The 24,565-nt window shown below is 41.1% G+C and overlaps 1 protein-coding gene across 1 annotated transcript in view; it reads right to left on the bottom strand.

The window, feature by feature from the left end:
- The window catches only part of TNR (tenascin R), a 104,634-nt gene that overhangs the window by 5,138 nt on the left and 74,931 nt on the right, over nucleotides 1-24,565 (bottom strand). The window contains exons 17-19 of the mRNA XM_007947087.2: nucleotides 6,831-6,982; nucleotides 5,322-5,418; nucleotides 679-840 (exon numbers count right to left, since the gene is read on the bottom strand). Of these exons, the coding sequence (XP_007945278.1) occupies nucleotides 679-840; nucleotides 5,322-5,418; nucleotides 6,831-6,982 (411 nt within the window). The remainder of the gene's footprint in view (nucleotides 1-678; nucleotides 841-5,321; nucleotides 5,419-6,830; nucleotides 6,983-24,565) is intronic.

The raw sequence follows: 24,565 nt of genomic DNA, 5'->3' as shown, positions 1-24,565 counted from the left end.
TTTCTCATTAGTTCAAAGATGGTTTTCCTTGATATCATCACAGGGGAAATACTTTCCCAGATAAAAGCCATCCTTCCTTATTTCTCCCCCAGGAGAAAGCCCTTCCACCTCTTCACATGTCTAAGCTTCCTCCTTCTTCTTCACCTCGCTCTAAACCTATGCCTGTTTCTGTCCAGCTCTGTCTCATTGTTGGGTCCCATGGAGGTCAGAACTGTTGCATGGTGTTCTACTCCCATGTCTCAGAGGCAGATTCATCAGTGGTTTGGCCAATCATTATCTTTCTGGATAAGAGCTCATATTGATTGAGCTAAACATGGAAAACAATCCTTTGCTCTCACATTGCCCTCTTTTTTTCTTTAAAAGTACTTTTATGGCATTTGTTCTTTTTTATTTCTGACAACTCTGTAAAGTAGGGCAGATATTACTATTATGATTTTTCCAGATGAGGAAACCAAAGTGCTGGGAAATTAATTTCAGGTCCCCCCAGTGGTTAGTGACAACCTGGATTACAGCCTGTGAGTGACTCTTAGCCTTGACCCCCCTTCACTGGCTAACAGAGCATTCATGCCTTCTGTGGATGCTGCCACTTCCCTGTGCAGCTGAAGCCCAGAATATGGGGGTCCTGCTCTTGTGCACATCCCTGATCTTAGGATCTGCTTGCTCAGGGCTGTGAAGTACCTGCAGTGCCGTTGTAGGCACCTATGCGGAGTTTGTACAGACTTCTGCTGTCTTCAATGGAGAACTTGTTGTAGGAGGCAAAGGCAGACTCTTGGCCATCCCTCATATCCACACGAAGCTCATAGCGGCCCTGGGATGTGATCTTGTGAATATTGTCCAGCCCTGGGAAAAGAATAAAGAATGCAGTGAGGTTAGCTCCCCAAGAACATAAAGAATGGAAGTGAAAATGCCGCAGTAGCCTCAACACTGATGTTAGGAGAGGTATCCGGATTGCTTTTCCCAAAGCTCTTCCCAGGTTGTTATCAAATAGACTCTACCTGATCCTGAATTTCCTCCTGTACATAAACTAACCTCGGTCTGCTGATGACTGATCACTCTGGACCAGGGCAGGAATCCCAGCATCTAGTCTTGACCTGGTAGCTGACCAGTCCTGCACCTCAGGATTCCCTGCCTTGTCTCCACCACCACCTTCCACCCTAACCATGGTGGAAAATTATAAGAGGTACTACATGGTTGTGAATCTGTTGGTGTGAGTCATAAGGAACAAGAGGTAGAAACAATGATCAGAGGAGTGCAGAACAGGCCCTAGATGTCCAGGATATCTGGATGTCCTGACATCTCCTAGTAGCCTGAAGAGGGGCTCTGTTCACCTTTCATGATGTTGTTGTTATCGCTGAGTTGGCTCTGATTCTTGGTGATCTTACGTACAACAGAATGAAGTGTTGCCAACTCCTGTGCCATCTTTATCATCGTTGTTATATTTGAGTCCATCTTTCATAATACTGACCTCCTTCTCTCAGCCCCAGCCCTCCTGGGGCTTCCATAGCCAGGTCAGAAAGTATATTGTCGCCTCTTGACCCTAGTTCCTTTCTCTCTAATTGACCTGATAGATTTTGCATGGTTATCCTTTCAATGGTCTTTCTGGACAGTTATTCTCACTCACCTATTCTCTCCCATGGCTTCTAAGCTGTCTAGGCATTGATGTAATCAATTCTTGCCAGGTGTGGCCCCCTGCAGGTCCAGAGCTTAGGCAGAGTCCAGCTCCTCTTTGGTCATGTCTTCTCATATGCATTTTCCTGTCCACTTACCTTTGCTATCTGTGCCCTAGGACTCTCCAATTTTTACCTACCTGCCCAGACTTGAACTAGTCACTTTGTATTGCTATTGATCTCTAGGTTCTTCAGATCTGCCTAGTAAACTGGGATTCTCTTGCTTTCTGTGACATTTCGTATCTATCAGAGCATGACATGATATAGAATTAGAGAAATGCAGAGATGGAAGGGAGTTTCAAGATTACATTGTTCAGCCTCTCTTTGTTTTGTGCAGAGAAGGGAGATAAGTGGCTTATGATCATCCAGATCTTTCCGTTTCCCTATTCTATTTGAGATTTGAAGTTTACCTTGACTGATAATGAGTCCACAGTAGTTTGACTGCCATTTGCTGTTTGCCAAGTTCCTGACCCACCCTCTACCCTGGACTTATGCTTATTCATATGTAGCAGGTGCTGTTGATGTCCTGCCTGTTGTTGTTGTTATTTGTCATCGAGTTGGACCCAACTCATAGTGACCCCTCCTTGGGTTTCTGAGGCAGTATCACTACGGAAGTAGATTGCCCAACCTTCCTTCCGCGGAGTGGTTGGTGGGTTTGAACCACCAGCCTTCTGGTTAGCAGTCAAGTGCCTTAGGTACTATGCTACCGGTGATGTCCTGCTTAGATACCCTTAAAAGGCAGGTGGACCCATCCCTTAACTCCTAGAAGTGTTGGCTGCTAACCATTCATAGCTGCCTTCTCTGGATAACTGCCCTAGACCAAACAAGAGTCTCCTCCCCTATGTCTCAATCCCTCCCCCATGTGGACTTCTTTCAAGGGCTGGTGTGGGGACACAAGCACCCTGCTCACTTGCTCCAATGGGAACCAATTCTTAGATGCAATCCATGCTCCAGAGGTTTCTTTGGGATCAGATTGAAGCTAGTTTCCAGCTGAGATCATGTTTTGCATTTATTTTTTTCCACACTGCTCTATCCAGCTTCTCCCATTTCTCTTCTCCTGAGTGTACTCCCCAAATAAGTCACTTGAAAACAAATCTCTCTGTCTCAGGCTCTGCAGTAGAGAAACTGACTTAGGACATAAACCATGGATCATAGTGTGACCCCCAGCCTAACTATTGCTATCAAATTAACACCACCAGGCCTCACCTCTATTCAAGAAACCTCACTTAAGCATGAATTGAAGACCTCTTTTCTTGACTTTCAAGTATCAATGTCCTTTCCATTCAACTTGCCTGACCTCATTTTCTTTTTTCCTTTGGTTGGGTGGGTTCCCTCATGATCCCCACTTTCCTTCTTTTCCTGTCCCCTTCTCTCCTCCTTTCTCCTTACTTGTCCCTCAGTGTTATCTCCATGAAGCTGACCTTTTCCTTCTCTGAATATCTGTGGCCTTCCCACAGTAGCTGATGGATTAGCACAGTATTTCCCAGTGTGGGATGGCATCTCTGATAATATGGGAAATGATTTTGGGATAAGGTACTAAATAATCTTTAACACATACTAAGATATATTCACTGTAGCCATTTCCTACCCCATCTTTCTTAATAGATCAAGGAAAAACCCTAACCATAATCATAATCTTTGGTTCTAGCACCCTGTGGTTAGTTTATTTAGCACCCATTACTTTTTAACCTCCATTTTTAACAACAAAAAGAAGCTTGGGGCCCCTGTGTTTAGCTGTCATTTAACAATATTATTTTCTTTTCATTGCATTTATTTTTAAGGTTCTCTTTTATTTATGGTAAGGAGCAGTGCTTAAGGCATTTGACTGCTAACCACCAACTACTCCCAGAAGAAAGGTGGGGCAATCTACTTCCATAAAGATTTACCACTTCAGAAACCCAGTGGGGGTTGAGTTGGAATTGACTCAAAGGCATTTTGTTTAAAATGGCACACGATAAGTAGTTTTCCATTTTTGATAAAGCTATAATGTTTCTCTGACACACACAAAATAGATTTAATTAAATAAAACAAGTTTTGACATTTGAGTGTATGATAGTCCAGATATTTTCCAGATATGACAAAAATTGTGAAAATGGTACATGTGGCTAAGGTTTGGGAAACATTGCTTGTGTTACATCTGCTTGTGTTCCATTGATCCATGTGTCCCAAGATTTTGCAAACTCTTTAAAGGTAAGCATATTTTCCTATTCATTGGACTTCTCTATCACTTGTTTTATATGATTTTTACCTTATTTTTAAATTACCTACATCACCAAACACAGATCTAGGGATAAAATAGGGAGTCAATAATTTTTTATCATTAATGGCAGGATTGATGACTGATTAGTATCAAAACTTTAGAGAGTAGTACCTACTCTCCCTCTGGCACTATAATAGGCTTTAGGGTTATAAGATGAGTGTCTTGCATATAATAGTCAAGAGAAGTACCCAGTAAAATGGACATTGATTTGGGCTACAAAAGGGGTAGTGACCAATTCTCTCACAGGCAAAGGGTGAGAAAAATGGCTAGGAGAGGTCTTTGAATATATATAAATGGACAGCAAGCAACATTCATAGGGGAAGGGATAGCTGGCTAAGAAAGCATAAGGGCAGAAGAAACATCAGTGATTCCACATGTTTAGAGTTTGGCACTGGGTGGGAGTGGGAAGAAGAAGAGGTCAGGGTACTTAACTGTGGAAAGCAGGCTCCACAGGTAGATCAGAGAGGACCTTGTACCTGAGCTCAGGTGTTTGGCTTTTGCTTGGTGGTGATGTGGAGTCATCGAAAAGTTTTATAAACATCTTTAACCATTGCTGAGATTTGGGGTGTGAAGAAGATGAATCTAGTGGTCATATGGACAATAAGAGTGGTCCTAGAGGCAAGGAGGCCAGTTAGGAGGTTGTTATGAGTGTCCAGGAGAAAGATGGTGAGATCCCAAAGAGATGGTGGCAGGGGAGATAGAGAGGACACCACATGTGGAACATGATTATTTGCCTTGCCCTCTGCCCCTTTTATATAAATGCCCATGAAATCCCAGAGGGAGATGCAGGCGATATGATGCTGATGATTTTCTGAGGGTGGCTACCTGCCATCTGCCTTGGCTGGATGTGTGCTCACCTTCTCACTCCAGTTCACTTCTCAATCTACACCTCCTGCTTGTGCCAGACCTCCAGGAAATTGCCAGTCACCTCTCATACCATTTTCACTTTTTCCTTCCCCAAATCAGGTAATAATATTCCTCCAAGGAGTTGGGTGGAGTGACTGGCCTCATTTCTGTCCCAACCTGCAGACTGGCTGGTTGGGGCTTGGCTTCTGTGAGCTGGCCCACCAGCCTGTAACCTTCCTGTGCCTCTCCTCCTCCCCCCACTAGGTGCTCAATCCCTTTGTAGTTGCTTCTTGTCAAGACACATCAGCATAAGAGACTATTAATGAGGATGGGAAGAGACAGAGCAAAGAGGAAAATACCACAGTAAGATAAAAACAGATCAATAGTGGAGCCAAACAGAGCAAAGGGTACTGAAAGCAATTCACGAGCTGTCAGCCTCTCAACAGACGCAGGCAGAGTTTCTGATAATCCCAGATGGACAGAGAAAGGAGAGGGATGGATGAAAAGTCAGAGCAGCACATGGAGGGGAAGCAAAAAGAAACTGTTACCTAGCCAAAATTCATCTTCCAGGTTCCCAAAGCCAGCCCGATAATCAGCCCATTTCCGGAAAAAATCAGTTTGGCCATTCTGCCGTCTCTGAAATACCTGTGGAAAGAAAGGAAATTAAAAAAAAAGAAAGAAAGAAAAACTGTGATCAAGTAAATTGATATGAACTGCGTTTTATATCTGCAGTGACAAAGATGTCCCAGTAAGGAGCATTACAGAACCGAGCTGGGTATTGACACAGTAGCTGTTGCAGGAGACGCTCGGAGCCCTTCCCTTGAAGCGCAGAGGCTCCTGATGAATAGTCTGGGGGGTGATGTTGACACTAATTTGCACCCCTGCAATGTAGAACGGATTCAGGATACATACAAAGGCCCAGAACAGACAGAGGAAATAGGTTTAGCTCTCAATTAATCTTTTGCACCAAGGAGTGTGATAGAAAGCATTTCTCACCAAAAGAACAGGAACAACTTCGAATCAACTAGTAACCGTCATCATAGGATTGCAGGTAAAGCAACTGTGTATCATTCCCTTTCCTAGCTGTTTAAGTGCTAATTCCATTTAACCTCCAATAAATCAGCCTCGGCTTCAATTTCCAATTATGCTTTAAGAATGAGGCACAAATATGTCAGAAACATAAAAGAAAATGTTTCCCAAGAGTGGCTGTTATGAGCACAGCAACTATTCAAAAAGTACCCATTTTTTTGCTCTGTGAAAAACACAGCGCTGTGTGTGAGTAGTGCTGGAGGGAGAGTCGGCAGCAGGGTGGACAGGCTGTATTTCCATCTGCACTGACTAGGTCAATACTGGACTGTGTCAGGGCCAGGCTTATTGCAGCCTGCATCAACTGATGGAGCCATTCTGTTTCCCTTCCAGTCTGTCCTACCATCTGGAATGGGAGGAGGATGGTGATGAAAAGTGGTGACAGTCTTTGCCTGACCATCCCCTGAAAGCTGAGGAAGCTCTGAAGAAGCAGCAGGAGGCCAGGGAAGGAGAAGGGCAGGGGTGGCTTTTGTAATCAGTGGTAGCTGTCCATGTCCTGCCCCTCATCTGCTCCTCTACATGCAGTCCTCCAGTAGAAGAATCCTAATCATCTCCTCACACAGAGGCTCATCTTCCTTCTGCAGGGGAGGCTCCTCTACCATTGCTTTATTATGGCTGTGATCCTCAGCAAACAAGACCCTTGGCCTAGCTGAGCCACTACCTTTCTCCTCTGGCATCATTCTGCATTAACTGTCCTTGCAGAAGAAACAGGAAGGAAGGCTGTCATCCTGGACCCCTTCACTGAGCTAGGCCACTACAGCCTCAATATGTTTGTTCCTTCCCCTGCCCGACAAAGCCTATGATTAAGCTGCTGAATAAGGTTCTTGAGGGTCATGAAGAGTCCCAGGATGGATATTTGGGTAGTGGTTGAAATCATGGCCAGAAAGATGGTGAACTTTGGATTGACAGTGCTGAGCTAATTGGACTACAACACCAAAAATGTTTGCACGAAAGCAGTTACATATACTTACAATCCAGCCACCTCCATCAGTGGTCATGTCACAGTACACCTGTAACTTCTGGCTGAGCTCCCCATTAAGGAAGACGGTGTAAACCCCACTCAGGGTGTCTCCATTCATCAAATGCTGGGCACAGTCTTGAGGATGAGGGAATACCCGGCCCCCTGCACAGGAAAAGAGGCAATTTCCAGAAAGGATTCTTTCTCTCACTGTGAGTAAGAGTCTCTTGGAACAGATAAGTTTCTAAACGGTTTCATGATACTTCATCAAGAACTGAAGAAATCCTCCCTGGATCTCAAACAGTGTGTGAGTGAGGGAACCCTGCATCACCTTGCATTCTCCCTCTTCAACTGTTGTTGAATTTATCAAATAGTATATAGTTTGGAACTCTGATGACACAGTGGTTAAAGCATTATGCTGGTAACCAAAAGGTGGATGGGATGGTTTGAACCCACCAGCCACCCTGTGGGAGAAAAATGAGGCAGTTTGCTTCTGTAAAGATTTATAGCTTTGGAAACACTTTGGTGGCAGTTCTATTCTGTCCCATCAAGTTGCTATGAATTGAAATTCACTCGAGTGCAGTGGATTTTTTTGGTTTGAGAACCAAAGAGCTGGATTCACAGTCTAGCTCCTTTACCTACCTATTTGACTTGAAGCACATGGCTGACTTTCCTGGAAGTCAGTTTTCTCATCAGTAGAATGGGGATAATAAAAATCCACCCTTTACTTTTGTAGTGTGGATGTATTAGTGCAGCTGGTTATTGGTTTTTCAGGCAGTGATTACAGAGGAATGGGCCCAGGGAAATCCTTTCAAAAGGGTCAAAGGCATCTAAGCAAACCCTTTCAGGATCTTTACACCAGCATTAAAGAATGCCCCAAACCCCAGCATTAACAAGAAAATGGATATCTGATCCTCACCTAGAATAATCTCCTGATTGAACTAAACAATCAAATGGCCATGTTTTACAGTTCAGTTTAAGTTTAAGGAGAGGGCAGGGGAAGTAAATTGCTGCTCATCCTTCAAAGAGAACAGTCCAATTTGTAGAACAATATCTAATTAGCTAAAAGAGAAACTTAAATCATGTGTTCTGAAGAGCTTAGCTCTAAGGAAAATTTTAATGCTCAGCAGGCAAGCCAAGGAACAGAGAGCCCACCAGAAGAACATTTCTGGATTGCAGGAGCTGATCAGGCACGTTAAAGGCAGAGCTCGCTGTTTGGGGAAGTGATTTGGGTGCTGAGCAAACCTAATGATCCTCTGGGTCATTGAAAGCATGTTGTGGTGATGTGGTTCTGCATCCTTGAATTGTTGCAGTTATTGAGGAGAGGCTGTGTAAGGAGTTCACATGTCAGTCACTACAGTGTCCCCTAGTGGTAGAACAAGTACACTACAGTTGTGACATAGGGCTAACTGGCGGAACAGAGCAAGTGACAGTATAACCTCGCACATCAAAAGTCACATAGCAACCTTATTGAAAGCCCTGGTCATCTAAGCCTTCTGTTATGGATCATCAGTGAAGCATCTTGTCTTAGGAAGAAGTTGGAGTTTCATAGACTTTATGCAAGTCCCCTCTGGAGGTGTGTTAACTCCTTCTAGTTACAAAGATTGTACTTCAACTTGCTGCCACCCTTAACCATAGGCCATGGTGGAAGGTATTCCCAATCTTGGATTCATTTCAGAAATTAAGACCAAACCAAACACAACCCACTGCCATTGAGTTAATTCTGACACATAGAAATTCCATAGCACAGAGTAGAACTGCCCCATAGGGTTTCCAAGATTGTAAATCTTTATGGAAGCAGGCCTCATCTTTTTCCCATGGAGCGGCTTGTGGGTTCAAATGACCGGCATTTTGGGTAGCAGTCGAATGCTTTAACCATTTCACCACCAGAACTCCTTAGAAATTAAAATTGTGGGTGTTAAATACATGTTCAAGGAGAAAAAGCCTTAAATGACTGGAGACCTCACAGGAAGTTAATGGAACTACTTTGGGACCAATGGAAAACAAGCTTCAGTGCTTTGATACTTTGCATGGGACAATATTAACTGTGCCATGTTTTGAATTTCTAGTTTTGATAATGCATTTAATTTTAGGCGAGGTGGGTGTATTACTCTCCTGTCCTCAGTTAGGCTTCTCCCATGAGAGAAGGAGCTTCTCATTGGTTGGTTAAATTCTGAGCTGTCACTCAATAGCAGGCAGTGTCACCAGACCTTAAAATGTGGAAACCGAAGTCCACTTGTTCTCTGGTACTTTTTCCTCTTCTTCTAACAGAGGCTTCCCTGGGTGATACAAAATGATTTGTGCCTGACTAACTGAAAGGTTGGTGGTTCAAACCCACCCAGTGGTTCTGTGGAGGAAAGGCCTGGCAATCTTCCATAAAGATTTTAGCCAAGAAAACCTATAGAGCAGTTCTACTTTGTAACACATGGAGTTGCCATGGGTCAGATTTGACTTGATGACAATGGATTTTGGGGTTTAGGTCTAAAGGAGGCTGGAATGGACAGTGTCTCAAAGGAGCTGTATGGTCTTCTTTCTTTGTCTAGATCTATGTTACTGGGTGAGATTCCAATCATCCAATCTCTCTGTCTAACTTTTCCTCTTTTCCCTTCTCCCTCTCCCTTCTTTCCTTACTGATAGCCATGCCCTGAGTGAGCTGATCCCAAGATTAGATGGGGTGGAATAAGAGACTCTATTTAGATAATGTGTATGTTGAGTGTGTATTTAATACCTTCCTTGAGTTTGAGCCCTATGCTCCACTTTTGACCATTAAGTTCTACTTTGAGGATTTTTAGGCTTGGATTTAGTTAATAATAAAGAATACTCTGATTCCCATTCTGCTGTGTTCATTGTGTGTGTCCTGTGCCTTTAGACATTTTATGATATGGGGGAGAGGTGATTGTCAGGGCATACTTCAGATGGATGTCATACCATTGAATATCATCAGAAGCTCACTGTTGACCCTAACATAGATCATCACAGTAATATTTTCCCCTCCAAGGTAGAGTTGTAGGACCAAGAACAAAACTGGAAGTCTTTTCTTCCTTTCAGTGCAATGACGGGCCTGGCCTGAGGTGCAGTGGTTAAAGTATTTGGCTGCTAACCAAAAGGTTGGTGGTTTGAAACAACCAGCCACTCCGAGGGAGAAAAATGTCTGCTTCTGTAAAGATTTACAGCCTTGGAAACCCCATGGAGCAGTTGTACTTTGTCCTATAGGGTTATTGTGAGTCGGAATTGACTCGATGGCAGTAGGTTTGGCTTTTGGTTTGGCCTGAGGAAGAATTTTTTCAGCACCAACTGTGGTGATTACCAAGTTAAAAGGAAAGCAATGCTGAGTGATTGGTACACTGAAATGTCTCATGGTTAAGTGTTTCTAGACATAATTGTGAGATCAACAGGACTGGGGCACTCACCGGAAGAATTGCTCAGAAATTGGTTTGTGTTGGGCATCCGGAGGCTGACTGCTGAGTGGAATGGAGTGAGCTACGTGATGCACACATAATCAGGAGGTCCCCAGCCGGTGAGGAGTGAGGGAGGAAATTCCCTGCCCTATCCCTTACTTATGTTGTGTCCTTGGACACAGTCTTTAAAATGGCTGGGTTTATTGGCTCTGGGGAGGGTCTTTCCGCTGCCCACACTTATAGCCATGATGTCAATGTTTCTCTCTGAAAGCAGCCTCATAAGATTTCTCTGTAACTGCAGAGCACAGTGTGCTGCTCCACGGAAGCATGGGTGACAAGCTCTAGCCACCAGCACTTTAATTTGTTTTTCTGGAAATGGGCTTGTAGTTGGCTCTCACCTAGTTTTCCTTGTTAGAATTAATGACCTACATTTGCAATGTGAGTGGCTCGACTGTGGGGAGAATTCTGAGGCTGTGCAGAGAGCAAGGATAACTGTTGAGCCCATATGAGCTTGCTTCCTTCACAGCATCTTCCAGTCCATTCATGTGTTTATTCTCTAGTTTATTCTTTCAACAAAGTTATGGGTTCTAAACATGATGCTTGGAGATGAAATAAAAAGAAGGAAAAAAACACAGCCTCACTTTTCAGGTTGCTTGCACTTTTGGTTTTTGGTTTTATACTCTGATGGGAGAAACAGGAATGTACAATTCTGAGTTCTAAGAGCTATGGGAAAGAGGTAAACAGTGACTGCAAGAAGATGGAAGTGAGGCATGCAATGAAACCTGGGACTAGCAAGGGTGGAAAGAGAGGCAGGGCTATGGGATGGGGTCAGAGATTGGCAAATGCCAATCAGGAAAGGCTTCTTATTTTAGGAACTAACATAGAAGTTAGCCACAAATTGTTAGAAGGGTATTCCAGGTGTGTGCATAAGTATGGTTCATTTGGAAAACTGAAGATTTATCTGGAAGGCAGAGCAAGAGCTGGACTGCATGGATAAGTAAGAGCTCTGGAGAGGTAAGCAGGGATGCCATAAAAAGAGCTGGACCTTCTACAGGCAACAGGATGGGGAGCCAATTGATGGACTTTAAACTCAATTTTTTAAAAATATCATCTCATTACAGTGTAGAGACTGGATTAGGTGGAGGTAGGATGCCCATTCAGAGTTAAAAATGGGACTCCAGGAGAAAAGGTGACAACAGCCCTTAAGGAGGTAAGGAAGGGAAAAAATCATTTGAGCAATAGACAGCTTCAATGTCTTCATCCTAAACAGAAATGCTGAGTAAAGTCTTCAAGCTCTGCAGACCACCTGCATTCTACCCATCAATGGCCAGTTCCACAAGATTCCCGATACATATTTTTTAAAGATCAGTTAAAGGCATCCAAATTGTAGAGGAATATTCTGACATAATTTGCCTTGCTATTCCTTGGATTCACTTCTATCAGAAGACCCAGTTCCAAGGATGACTATGTTGACCAGCCTGGCCCCTCTCTGAGGCTCTTGATTTAATACGGCAAAGAAGGTTGAGTTACGTAATGCCTCCTACCTGGCCTCTCTGCTGCCACTCTAACTCCTCTTGCATCCATGCTCCTTGCTTCAACTGGAATGATCTCTTTATAATGTTAAGTGAGATCTTGTTGTAGTTGTTAAGTGCCATTGAGTTGGTTCTGACTCATAGCATAGTGTATGAAACACTGCCCAGTCCTACACCATCCACACAATCGTTGCCATAGTTGAATACACTGTGTCAGTCCATCTCATTGAGGGTCCTTCTCTTTTTCTCTGACCCTCTACTTTACCAAGGATGATGTTCTTCTCCAGGGATTGATTCCTCCTGATAACATGGCCAAAGTACATGAGATGAAGTTTTCCATCCTTGCTTCTAAGAAGCATTCTTCCAAGACAGATTTGTTCATTCTTCTGGCAGTCTATGGTATATTCAATATTCTTTACCAAGACCATAATTTAAAGGCATCAATTCTTTTGAAGTCTTCCATATTCATTGTCCAGCTTTCACATGCATATAAGGCTATTGAAAATACCATGGCTTGTGTTAGGAGCACCTTAATCCTCAAAATGATTGTGGCGGTTATGTTTGTGTGTCAACTTGGCTGGGCCTGGTTAAGTGGCTGGGCAGCTGGTGGTAGTTATTCCCCATGATGAGACTGGCAATCAACTCCATGGTGGGATCTTCCACAAGCAGCTGAGTAGCTGCTTTGGGTATGTGGTATGCTTCCCGTATATAAGAAGTAGCTTTGGGAATGGTCTCTAGCTTATGCCACTTGGACCCTGCATGTAGCCATGTCAATGTTCAGCAGCCTGCCATGCTCTGCTGACCTTGGTACCTACAATGGATTTAAATTAACATCCTTCCATGTGGTTTGGTAACATTGGGACTGTGCCTTTTTACTTGTCAACCTTGGGTTTGTCAGCCTCACCAGCCAGCAGCTGTCTGAGTGAAGAAACGCCTCTAGCTCCAGTGGGCTGGGAGCAGAGGGCAGAGTTGGACTCCAAGGATGAGGGGCTTTCACCCAGCCCCTAGAGCCTGGCACTTTGAACTTGGACTTAAAACCTCCAAACTGTAAGAGAATAAACTCCTGTTTGTTAAGGCCATCCCATTTGTGGTATATTTCTGTTAGAACCACAGTAGGTAACCAGAACAGTGACATCTTTTTCTTTAACAATTTAAAGAAGTCTTTTGCAGCAGATGTGCCCAACACAATACATCATTTGATTTCTTGACTGTTGCTTCCATGGGCATTGATTGTAGATTCAAGTAAAATGAAATACTTGACAATTTTGATCTTTTCTCCATTTATCAAATGTTGCTTATTTTCAGTTGTGAGGATTTTCATTTTTTTTTTTTTTTTTTTAAGTTGGGTGTAATCCGTACCAGGTAGTCTTTGATCTTTATCAGCAAGTGCTTCAAGTTTTCTTCACTTTTAGCAAGGAAAGTTGTGTCATCTGCATATCGCAGGTTGTTAATGAATCTTCCTCCAATCCTGATGCCACATTCTTCATATTGTCCAGCTTCTTGGATTATTTGCTGAGCATATATATTGAATAAATATGATGAAAGGATGTAATCCTGATACACACCTTTCCCGATTTTAAACCATGCAGTATCCTCTTGTTCTGTTCAAATGACTGCCTCTTGGTCTATGTAGAGGTTCCATATGAGCCCAATTAAGTATTTTGGAATTCCCATTTTGCAAAATGTTATCCATAAATGATCACCTTTTTTCCATGTCTTCTTAAGAATCTGGCTTGAATTTCTGGCAGTTTCTTATCAATGTATTGCTACAACCATTTTTGAATGTTCTTCAGTAAAATTTTACTTGTGTGTGATATTAATAATATTGTTCAATAATTTTTACATTCTGTTGGATCACCTTTCTTTGGAATGAGCTCAAATATAAACCTCTTCTGGTCAATTGGCCAGGTAACTATCTTCCAAATTTCTTGGCATTAGTAAGTGACTGCTTCCAGCTCTGCATCCATTTGTTGAAATATCTCAATAGGAATTCTGTCAATTCATGAAGCTTTGTTTTTAGCCAATACCTTCAGTTCAGTTTGGACTTCTTTCTTCAAACCATCAGTTCTTGATCCAATCTCATGCTATTTCTCATATATAAACCACTCCCCTCCCCCAATGGCTCCTTGATTGCAAATAGAATAAAATTCCAAATCTTTACCTTGGTCTACAAACCCAGCATGCTCTGGCTCTGCTTCGTACTCCTCTCTTTTCTCACTACTCAACAGCCACATTGGCTTTCTTTTAATTTACTGTACATGCTAAACTTAGCACCCCTTCAAGATATAGTTCTTATGCTTCCTTAGGACTGCAATGATCCTGTTCGTTTTCATCATTCATGTTCCAGCTCAAATATCTCAGCTCAAAGAGAAACATTTCCTGACCATCCTTTTTATCTATTCACTGCTGTCTCACACATTGAATGTAAGGTCCATGGAGGAAGGCATCTGCCTCATTTTGGTCATCACTCTATCTCCAGCACTTAGAACAGTGCCTGGTTCACAGATAATCAATATTTATTGAATGAATAACTCCATGAGAACACTATATTCTTTCCCTATGATTATGACAAGAGAGAGTAATTCCATTTTCTGAAAACACTTGGGACAACAAAATCAAAATTGGACTAAATAAAATCCTGCATAGAGTGGTCTACAATGTAGGCTCTTCTATAACATTTACAATGTAATCTTCCAGCCTATTGTAAATTGTATTATTTTTGACAAAATTTATTGAGCCCCATTATGAAATCATATCTCTTTTCTATTGAATAGTACAATGAACTCTATGTACATATATTCAACAACTTAGATGAAACAGATATATTTCTAGAAAACCTCCATCTACCAAATTTCAACCAAGATGAAATGGATAATCTAAATAGTATTATAACTATAAAGGAATTGAATTTGTAGTTAAAAAAAATTTAGAAAACTAATCTCTAAGCCTTCACTGGTGAATTTTATCACCACAGTTAACGAAGAAATAACACAAATTACACACAATCTTTTTTAGAAAATAAAGTTCCAATGTATTCAGCTGAGATCAGTATTACTCTGATACCAAGACCAAATAAAAACAGTACAAAAGAGAGACAGGGTATATTGGAAGAAAGTTTTGATATTCTGTTTTTGCTTTTCCCCCACATTGCTATAGGATAATCATTACCTTCCTCTTCATGTTTTCTAGTACACACTTTACCAGACAAGGACCTGGTAATCTCAAAGGAGTATGAGCTCATAGGCCAGAATATCAGTTCACTGAGAAGTAAAACTACTGAAAAAGAAAGACCACATGCAGTATGACATTCATCTGATAAAGAATTATCAGAACTGATGGACCAATTTTAAATTAAGCATAATAACTTTATTTAAGGAGGTGAGGAATAGTATTGAAATTTGAAATAAGAACAAGAGATCAAAGACAAGCTGAAATATTTGGTATGAATAATATAATAGCTGGACATAAGAATACAGTAGATGGGATAAATAAGAATTTAGATATGGCTAAAAAACGAATGAATTGGAAGGTCATATTGAATAACTTTCTGAGAAGATAAAAGGAACTGATAAAATGGGGGAAAAAAATAAAGAAAAAGCTAAGAGACACATTATACATTCTAACATCCAGCTAATAGAAGTTCTAGAAAGGGGAAAAATAATAACAAGAGGAAATGTTTAAAGAAAATAAACAATATAAATTTCCCTGAAGTAAAGATAACACACCTCAGATTTAAAAGGCTCATAAAATGTCAAATGGAAGATAAAAAGATTAGTGACCTCCAAGACATGGAATTAAGTGTAATACTGTCAAAAAGAAAGAGAAATATTCTAAAAGCTTCCAGAAAGAAAGCCCTTTACCAAACAAGAAATGCATTAACACCAGACTTTTGAACAGCCAACAATGCATACAAGAAGGCAACGAATGATATTTGCAAATAAGAAGGAAACAAATATTTAAGCCTAGTATTTTACATCTCATCAAATTACAACTCAAATGTGAGATACAATTCAAATTATTTTATGAAGTTAGTGAAACATGGGTTTTAAAATATATTTGAATTGCAATCGAAATATCAAATGTCATTAAAAAAATACTTCTTCAGGTATATAAGATTTTAAAAGGTTTGCCTTACAAATACTTTATAGGGAATTTAGAATGAGTGTACAAATCAGAAAGAGACACAGTGGCACAGTGGTTGAAGCACTCAGCTGCTAACTGAAAGAACAGTGGTTTGAACCCATCAGCTACTCTATGGGAGAAGTATGTGGCAGTTACGTGCTGAAAAGATTTACAGCCTTGGAATCCCTATGGGAGCAGTTCTACTCTGTCCTACAGTGTCACTATGAGTCAGAATTGACTCTATGGCAATGGGTATTTGCACAAATAAGAAAAGCAAAAATTTCTGGAGATATTAAAAATAAGCATGATATGACTGCTAACCAGAAGGCTGACAGTTCCACTCCTCGGAAGGAAGATGGGGCAATCTACTTCCATAGTGATACTGCCTTGGAAACCCAAGGAGGGGTCGCTATGAGTCGGGTCCAACTCGACGGGACATAACAACAGAATATCTAGTTAAAATTTCTTATTTTTTGTATTAAAAATCATTAATCAAAGAGGAGAAAAGGAGACAGTAATGACCCAGAACCAAAATCTAGACAGCATTTGTTTGAGTATGTATGAAAGGGTAGGGAGTGAGAAGCCCAGAGACATTTGAAAGCATGCTCAAGTACTTGGATTGTTAGAGGGCAAATACTATATTGATACATTTGAAAAGTCAATAGTGATACATAAACATAAATATAGATTTTTACTGGCAAGATTGGTTATGAAATAGAGAAGATGAGAATAAGCAAAATATGAAACAAAAAAGGGAAAATAGCTATAGTTATAGTGAAAAAAAAAAAAAAACAAAAACCAACCAAGCTCACTGCTGATGAGTCGAATCCAACTCATAGCAACCCTTCTTGGGTTTTTGTGGCAGTATCATTACAGAAGTAGATTTCCCAGTCTTCCTTCTGAGGAGTGGCTGGGGGGTTTGAACTGCCAGCCTTCTGGTTAGCAGTTAAATGTCTTAGGCACTACGCCACCAGAGCTTCCATAGTTACAGTAAACAAAAACTAAAACCAAACTCACTGCTGTTGAGTTGACTCTGACTCACGACTCATAGTGACCCCTCCTTGGGTTTGCAAGATGGTATCTCTACAGAAGTAGATTATCCCGTCTTCCTTCCGAGGAGTGGCTGGTGAGTTTGAACCACCAGCCTTCTGGTTAGCAGTCAAATGCCTTAGGCACTATGCCGCCAGAGCTCCCATACTGCCTCAGAAACCCAAGGAGGGGTCACGGTGAGTCTAGTCCAACTCAATGGCAAATAACAACAACAATATATGGTGTAAATATATTATCAAGCATAACCTCAAATGTACAAAGAGCAGAAGATAAATTACATAACTGGGACCTTCTAAAAATTAAATTCTTATGTGCATCAAAAAACCTTTCCAAAAGAGTAAAAAGAGAACCTGCAGATTTGGAAAAAATATTCGACAAGGATATTATCTGACAAGGGACTTGTCTCTAAAATTTATGGAAAACTCCAACACCTCCACATCAAAAATATAAACAATCCAATTGAAAAATGGGCAGAAGACATGAACAGACATTTTACCAAAGAAGATATTCAGGTGGCCAACAAACACATGAAGAAATGTTCATGATCATTAGCCATTAGAGAGATGCAATTCAAAACAGCTATGAGATACTATCTCACAGTAGCATTAGCAGCAAAGTTCAACAAGACAGAAAATAATAAATGCTGGCAAGGATGTGGAGAGATTGGGACTCTCATACACTGCTGGTGGGGCTGTAAAATGATACAACCACTGTGGAAAGCAGTACGGCAATTTCTTAAAAAGTTGGAAACAGAAATACCATTTGATCCAGCAATCCCATTACTAGGTATATATCCTAAAGAAGTTAGAAGCAGGACACGAATAGATATATGCACACCTATGTTCATTGCAGCACTAGTCTCAATAGCAAAGAGATAGAACAACATAAGTACCCATCAATGGAGGAATGGATAACCAAACTGGTACATACACACAACACAATGATACGCAACACTAAAGAATGATGCAGAATCTATGAAACACCTCATAACATGGATGAACTTGGAGGACATTAAGTCAAGTGAAATAAGTCAATCACAGAATGACAAATACTAGTCCACTATTGTAAAAGTCAAGGAAAGGTTTCTATACGGAAGGAACTTTTCTTTGTTGGTTAACAGGGACAGGAGGGAAAGGGAAGGAAAATTTTTAGATAGATTAAAAGAAGAAGAAGAAGAAATACCTATGTATACCAAAGATTATTAGTGGTTACCAGAAATCAGAGGGAGAAGGAAAGGGGAAACTGTAATTTGAGGGGCATTAAGTTAATGCTAATGGTTGTGGGATATTTTGGAAAAAGATAGTAATAATGGTGGCACAACATGAAAAATGTCATCAGTGTCCTTGAGCTGTAAATGTGGAAGTTGTTATGTTCATGAATGTCTTGGTGTGTATGTTTTCACCACAATAAAAGTAAATTAAAAATAGAGAAAAGAAAAACTTCAAAAGCCCAAATAATAATAACTGCAACACTATCACTTAATGTATTTTTATGCACATAACATGTGCCTTCTAGGTTTGTTTGCCAACCACTCCACCTCCACCCCACACCTCAGGAGGTATTTTCAGATACATTGCTGTGAAATAAATTAGCATAGTATACTTATGAATACATCTTGCAGTGGGGAGCAATATATCTGAAAATACTTCCTGGTGCGGGAGGGGAAGTGGTTGGCAAACAAATGTAGAAAGTGTGCATTATTTGCATAAAAAATACAGTGTGTAGCATAAGGACCCTGGTAGAAAAATGAGCAAGCAATGTGAACAGGTATTTTATAGGAAAAGGAAACTCAAAAAGTTAGCAAGCATATGAAGAGATATTCAAATTCAAATTCATGGTTTATAGAAATTAAACTAGAACAAAGAGATACTGATTATATCAATTAGGCTGTCAAAATTTACAAAGGTGGATCATGCCAAACATTGGCAATAGGAAATAGGAGTCTTCACATACTACTAGAGGAGTGTTGACTAGTACAGCCACGGGGAGAGCAGAATTTAGTTAAACTAAGTAAATACAAGGAGCTCTGGTAGCATAGTGCCTAAGGCACTTGACTGCTCACCAGAAGGCTGGCGGTTCAAACCCACCAGCCACTCCTCGGAAGGAAGGTTGGGCAATCCTACTTCCGTAGTGATACTGCCTCGGAAACCCAAGGAGGGGTCGCTATGAGTCGGGGCCGACTCGACGGCAAACAACAACCAACAACAACAAGTAAATACATACTCTATGGCCAAGCAATTCCTCTTCTGAGTATATGTATCCCAAAGACATTGCCTCATCAATCCGTAGTGAATGTGTACAAGGTATTTACTGCAGCACCATTTGTTGTGGGGGAAGTTGAAGACAATCTGTTGTCCATCTTTGGAAGAGCGGAGAAGTAAAATGTGATGGGCACGCACCATGCAATATTTTGTGACAGTTGGATGCAAAAGATTATAGGTATGCATAACAACATGGATGGTTCTTAAAAAATAGTGCTGATCAAGATATATGAGAACAGTAAATGAGTTAAATACGATACCTTTAAAATATTTACGCTCAAAACAATTTTATAAGAACACACTTTGCAAAAACACATACAGACAAAATACAAATTTTAACACATCAGAATGATTACATACGGATGGTGGAAGAAGAAATGGCAGTAAATAGGTCAATGAATAATATACAGAGAGAGATCTTGTTGAGGCTAATGTCGGTGATATGTGATAAACTGGACAGTATGATTAATTCAGACTTCTGAACTGACACCCATACATCTATCCATTTTGAGCATTCATGGAAATGGCTTCCATGAATGCTGTGCTTATTGCCCTATCCCTTTCTTTAAGCCAAGTCCCAAAGAGAGGAGGAAGTGGACTTCTTTTAGAGATTTGCTTGTCTTAATGAAATCAAACTATCATTCACTAGTGGAGTGAAGAAAAGTGTATGAAGTTCACCACTTCGGGTGTGATATATGAGGGTAAATAGCAGTGGGTAGTGACAATTTGGCTTTCCTTTCCAGTGGATATATCTGAGAACTATGTGGATTTGGATGACCCACCATCTTTTGTTTTAGAACCCAGGATTTGCCAATCTTCCTTAATTTTCACATGCTCAGAAACAGAAGCTGTTGCTGAAGTAGACTCCTGAGTTTACACTGATTGTGCAGGACAGCTCAGCCTGGATGTGGGCTAGTAGGGGCCAGAGCAAAGGCAATAAAAGAAACTTTGCATTACCCATCTCGTGGTAGCTGGAAAACTGACTGTCTTCACTTAACCTCAAGGTCAAGACAACCTATTTTATAGTCTCCAACAGTCTCTGAGGACAAGCTTTAGCTAGAGCCTTGTTTGCTTCTTATAGTATTAAAAGAGACAATGAAACCAGCCTCTCCAATGATCATTTCACCAAGTCCCTGTTGCTCTGCGGGGAATATTTGTTTCCTCATTTATATTCATGTCTCTAAAAGACAAGTAGACCTTGGATAAAATTTCAGGCGACAGTAAATTATAAATAATGTATCCATACTTTTTTCTCTTCCATACTACTTGCATTTAATTCCCCCTAGAGTCTTGTGCAAACACGAGACAAGAGGACAGGAAGCTATTAACATGATAGAAAGAATGAAACAGGCTTATGTCATGTGGCAGGAACATAACAAGGGAAGACGTCTGGATCAAAGGAGGTTTTGAGATTTTAAGGGGCAGGGTTTTTTGGTTTTGTTTTCTTCTCTCTCTTTTTTAAAGGAAAACATCTCAACTCTTTTCTAGACCACTACCTAGGTATTTGCTTAAAATGAATCTCTTACCTTGGTCCACTCAGGACAAGGTGAGGATTTGTCAATGGATGGAGACTTTGTTGAGGTGCAATTTTTAAGCTCCTTTGCTGAGAGAGAGAGAGAAAGAGAGAGAGAGAGAGAGAGAGAGAGAGAGCAACTGAACCAATTGCCTTCAAGTTAATTCTGACTCATGGAGACCCTATGTGTGTCAGAGTAGAACTGCTCTTTAGGATTTTCAGTGGCTGAATCTTGGAAGTAGACTATAAGGTCTTTCTTCTGAGGTGCCTCTGGGTGGACTCAAATCACTAACCTTTTGGTTATCAGCTGAGTACATTAACCATTTGTGCTAGCCAGGAATGCCATAAGGAAAAATGATAGAAAGAAATGATAGACAGCTGAATTTAGCCAGCTCTAGAAACAGATTGCTGCTAAGAGGAAAGACCAGGCACTATCAATGAAATGATGCTGGTTGCCAGAATGAAATTAACCTCTAAATCCATCAGCCCTGGTTTGTCATCCCATATGAGGCTTTCAGTATTCCTTGGACTTCTTGTTTAGCAGCAGTAGTGTATGCCTGTGGGGGCCACTCTAGCATCACTCTATTCTTGTAAGTGAAGACACTCAGCTCTTCTTCAGTTTTACTTCTTTAACTTCTTGTAACATCCCATTTCCATATTTCCATGCTTAGAAAGTTGATACCTTTCTATTATCTTCTCTTCCTCCTCTATCCTTAACAAAATTTGGGGGGAATAGCACAAGCAATGAGGATTCATTAATATTAAAATGAAAATAGCTGTGTAAGCTTCATGAATTTATTCAGGGACATTTGCTTTTGGAGTGGCACACAGAGTCTGAACTGAGAGGGACTTTGGGCCTTGTACTCTGCAGTAGTACTTCTTGGGTGTACCATCCCTGAGAGGGGTATTAAGAATCCTCTTCTCCTGAGGGTTTTGTTCACCAAACACCTCTCTCCATGAATTCTCTGCAGATGGGATTTAACTATTTGATTCAACCAGCATTCAATTATGTGGCTATGTGCTAGGCTTTGTGCAGACTTTCACATGTATTATTTCTGTCCTTGAACTTTTCATTTGCAACCTGAAATGATTTTTTTTTTGTGGGTTCTGAGGAATCTCCAAGACAATACCATCAGGCTTTGGTGTGTATCAGTGACTTAATTTAAATTTGAGCTTTCCATCAAAATTCTGCAAAAGTTTCCAAACATGAACGTATCTTTTCCATGTACCAGACGCAAGTCTTTCTCTGGTACTTCAAACCCTATGTGGAACAGCTTGGTCAGTAACTATACTGATTGGGCTCTTCTGTTTTCTCTTTCCTGAGTTGGCATTGGTCTGTGTTCTAAGAGCTCAGGACCAATTGGAGTCTCTGCAAGAGAAACCTAAAATACATCCTAATGTTCCCCTGCATTACAACACAAAGATACTACCCAGGCTCCTCTCTAGATTTCCATGTGGGCTATTGATCCTCTGATTATTTGATCCTGCTGAGCCCTGTGGAAGACTTGAGATCCAAGATCCAAACTCTTGCACACTCCTTGGAGAGGCTTCATTTAAGCGAGGGCAGTGGTGGGCTCAGAGGCTGGAATCCTTTCAGCCCATAGGGGTCTAGAGCTGCAAGACACTTCAAAAATGTCAGGAATATTGTCTTATGGTTCACAAGAGCTAGCTGTGGTGTTATCAGGATGGGAATTCAAAGCTCATACTACACTGAGCTGTCATTGAAACCCATGCATTTGGGGGATGAAATGATAAGGTTAGACCTAATAAATATGAAAATTGGGAGCTCTGTTCAAATATCTGTTATCTGTGCTCTTTTTATGGGAACCAAAAAAGAAACCCAATCTACTGCCATGGAGTTGATTCTGACTCTTGGCTGCCCCATAGGGTTTCTAAGGCTATAAATTTTCACAGAAGCAGACTGCCTCATCTTTCTTCCCCAGAGTGGCTGGCAGGTTCAAACTGTCAGCTTTTTGGTTGGCAACTGAATACTTTAACCACTGTGTCACCATAGCTCCTTTAATGTGAAATAAATTCTTAATTCAGTGAAAAGCTCTAATCCACAGGTCTTCGGCTAGTAACTTGGAAAAGGGAGCCATGAAGGATTGTGGATGTGCAGGAAAGGGCTTAAACCAGATAGTACCTTAGATCTAAGACATCTTTTGAAAGGGTATGGAGGGTGAACATAAGTGACTTTAGGCCCACTAAAGAGATCAAGTGTCCTCAAAGTTACAGTTGGTAAGAACACATCTCTGAGTTCATGCCTTGATGGCATGTGTGATGGCATGCCTGTGTGACTAAAGTTTTTTTTTTTAATTTTTAATTAAAAAATATTTTTTTATTATTGTGCTCACTGTGGGAACTTTGTAGGGTATGGAAAAAGAAGGGGAAAATAGGTCTCATTTGAAATCTCACTATGCTGAAGGATCATGGTGAATTTGGTGTATTTGGTCCAATGTCCTACTTTGTCTTTTAGAACAGGTCCAGTGGGGGAGGCACCTGGGCTGGGGCCAAAGGACTTTCAGTCACCTCTCTCTGGGTTTGAGAGACCAGTCTCTGGGACACAGACGGGAACTCAATCTGGTGCTCTAAGATAGCAGATAATCTCTAGTTGCAAGGATGTACCCAGAAACATGCTCATATTGCCCCACACATGTGCACACCCACCCCTCAGAAAAGGGGTAGGGGAAGAATTCAAAGTCTGGGCTGAGCAGTTCCGCACTACAGACCACAGAGAGGCTCCATAGAAGGTGTCAGAAGGGTGTTAACAGCATGGGCCCCAGGATTGGAACATCTAAACTCAAATCCCAGCCTTCCAACTTAAGAGCTATGGGATCTTGGGGTTCCAGAAAGATGGCGGACTAGGCAGAAAACCTGCACAGACCCTCTTCAACAAAGAAAAGGGAAACCAATTAATGCAGACACAGAAGATAATCTTGGACCCCTGAGCCTTGAAGGGAAGGATATAGAAGTGGACTAAACCCCAACCAGCAGAAAAATTTGCATGAAAATACCAAAAAAGGAGACATACGGAGCTGCGGCCTGGCAGCAATCCTGAGCAATCATGACAGCACAGACAGCTTGGAGATTCCTGAGTGGTGGCAGGACCTAAGAATTAACCTAAAAATCAGCCCTGCTAGCCAGGGACTGCACAGAGGACTGCTCTGGTGGCTGGGGAATAAACAAAGAAGTTGAAGAGAAAGGCGGGCTGAGCTGTGGACTTTTGCCGGTCCAGAGGACGACGCCATTTTGAAAGTTTAAAAGCAGCTTGACTATTTTGCAAATGAAAAGAGACAGTGCTCTCGCAGATTCCTGGGGCTTAAGAACATGTTCTGCTTTCCAGCAAACCCAAGGATACTCCGGACCTGCAAGAGTGAAAAGGTACCACATTCCTCTTGTTACTCTTATTCTCCCCGTACCTGCTTGATGAATGGAAGTGTGGCCATCCCCCACTCCCACCTACCTTCTGGGCCCACAGGAACTCCATCACAGTTTGTGTGCTCAAACGGAGCCTGGGTTCCTTGCCCTGTCTTCCACCGATTTTTTTTTTTTCTCTTTTTTAATTTTTTTCTTTCTTTTTCCTGGTGATTAGTTTGCTTGTATTTGTCTGTTTTAAAACAACTATTATTAATACTTTTGTCCTTTTTACTATTATTCTTATTCTTCCCCTCCCAGGTCCTAGTTTTCAGCACTTTTTCTTTTCTCTGTTCCTGGTTGAAAATTTTTTTTTCCACCCCTTTTTCTTGTGGTTAACCCTGTTCCTTGTTTTTCTTTTTGTATTTTTCTCATTTTTTTCTCCTTAATTATTCTCCTTCTCTACCTTTTTTCTCTTAGTGTCCTATCCCCAGATATTGCACGTTTGCTTGTTTCTT

The sequence above is a fragment of the Orycteropus afer genome, unplaced genomic scaffold, assembly GCF_000298275.1.
Source record: "Orycteropus afer afer isolate SDZICR_OR568_19922 unplaced genomic scaffold, OryAfe1.0 scaffold00175, whole genome shotgun sequence".
Classification (NCBI taxonomy): domain Eukaryota; kingdom Metazoa; phylum Chordata; class Mammalia; order Tubulidentata; family Orycteropodidae; genus Orycteropus; species Orycteropus afer.
Note: the sequence above shows the minus strand (reverse complement) of the source record. Positions and strands in the feature narration are given on the sequence as shown.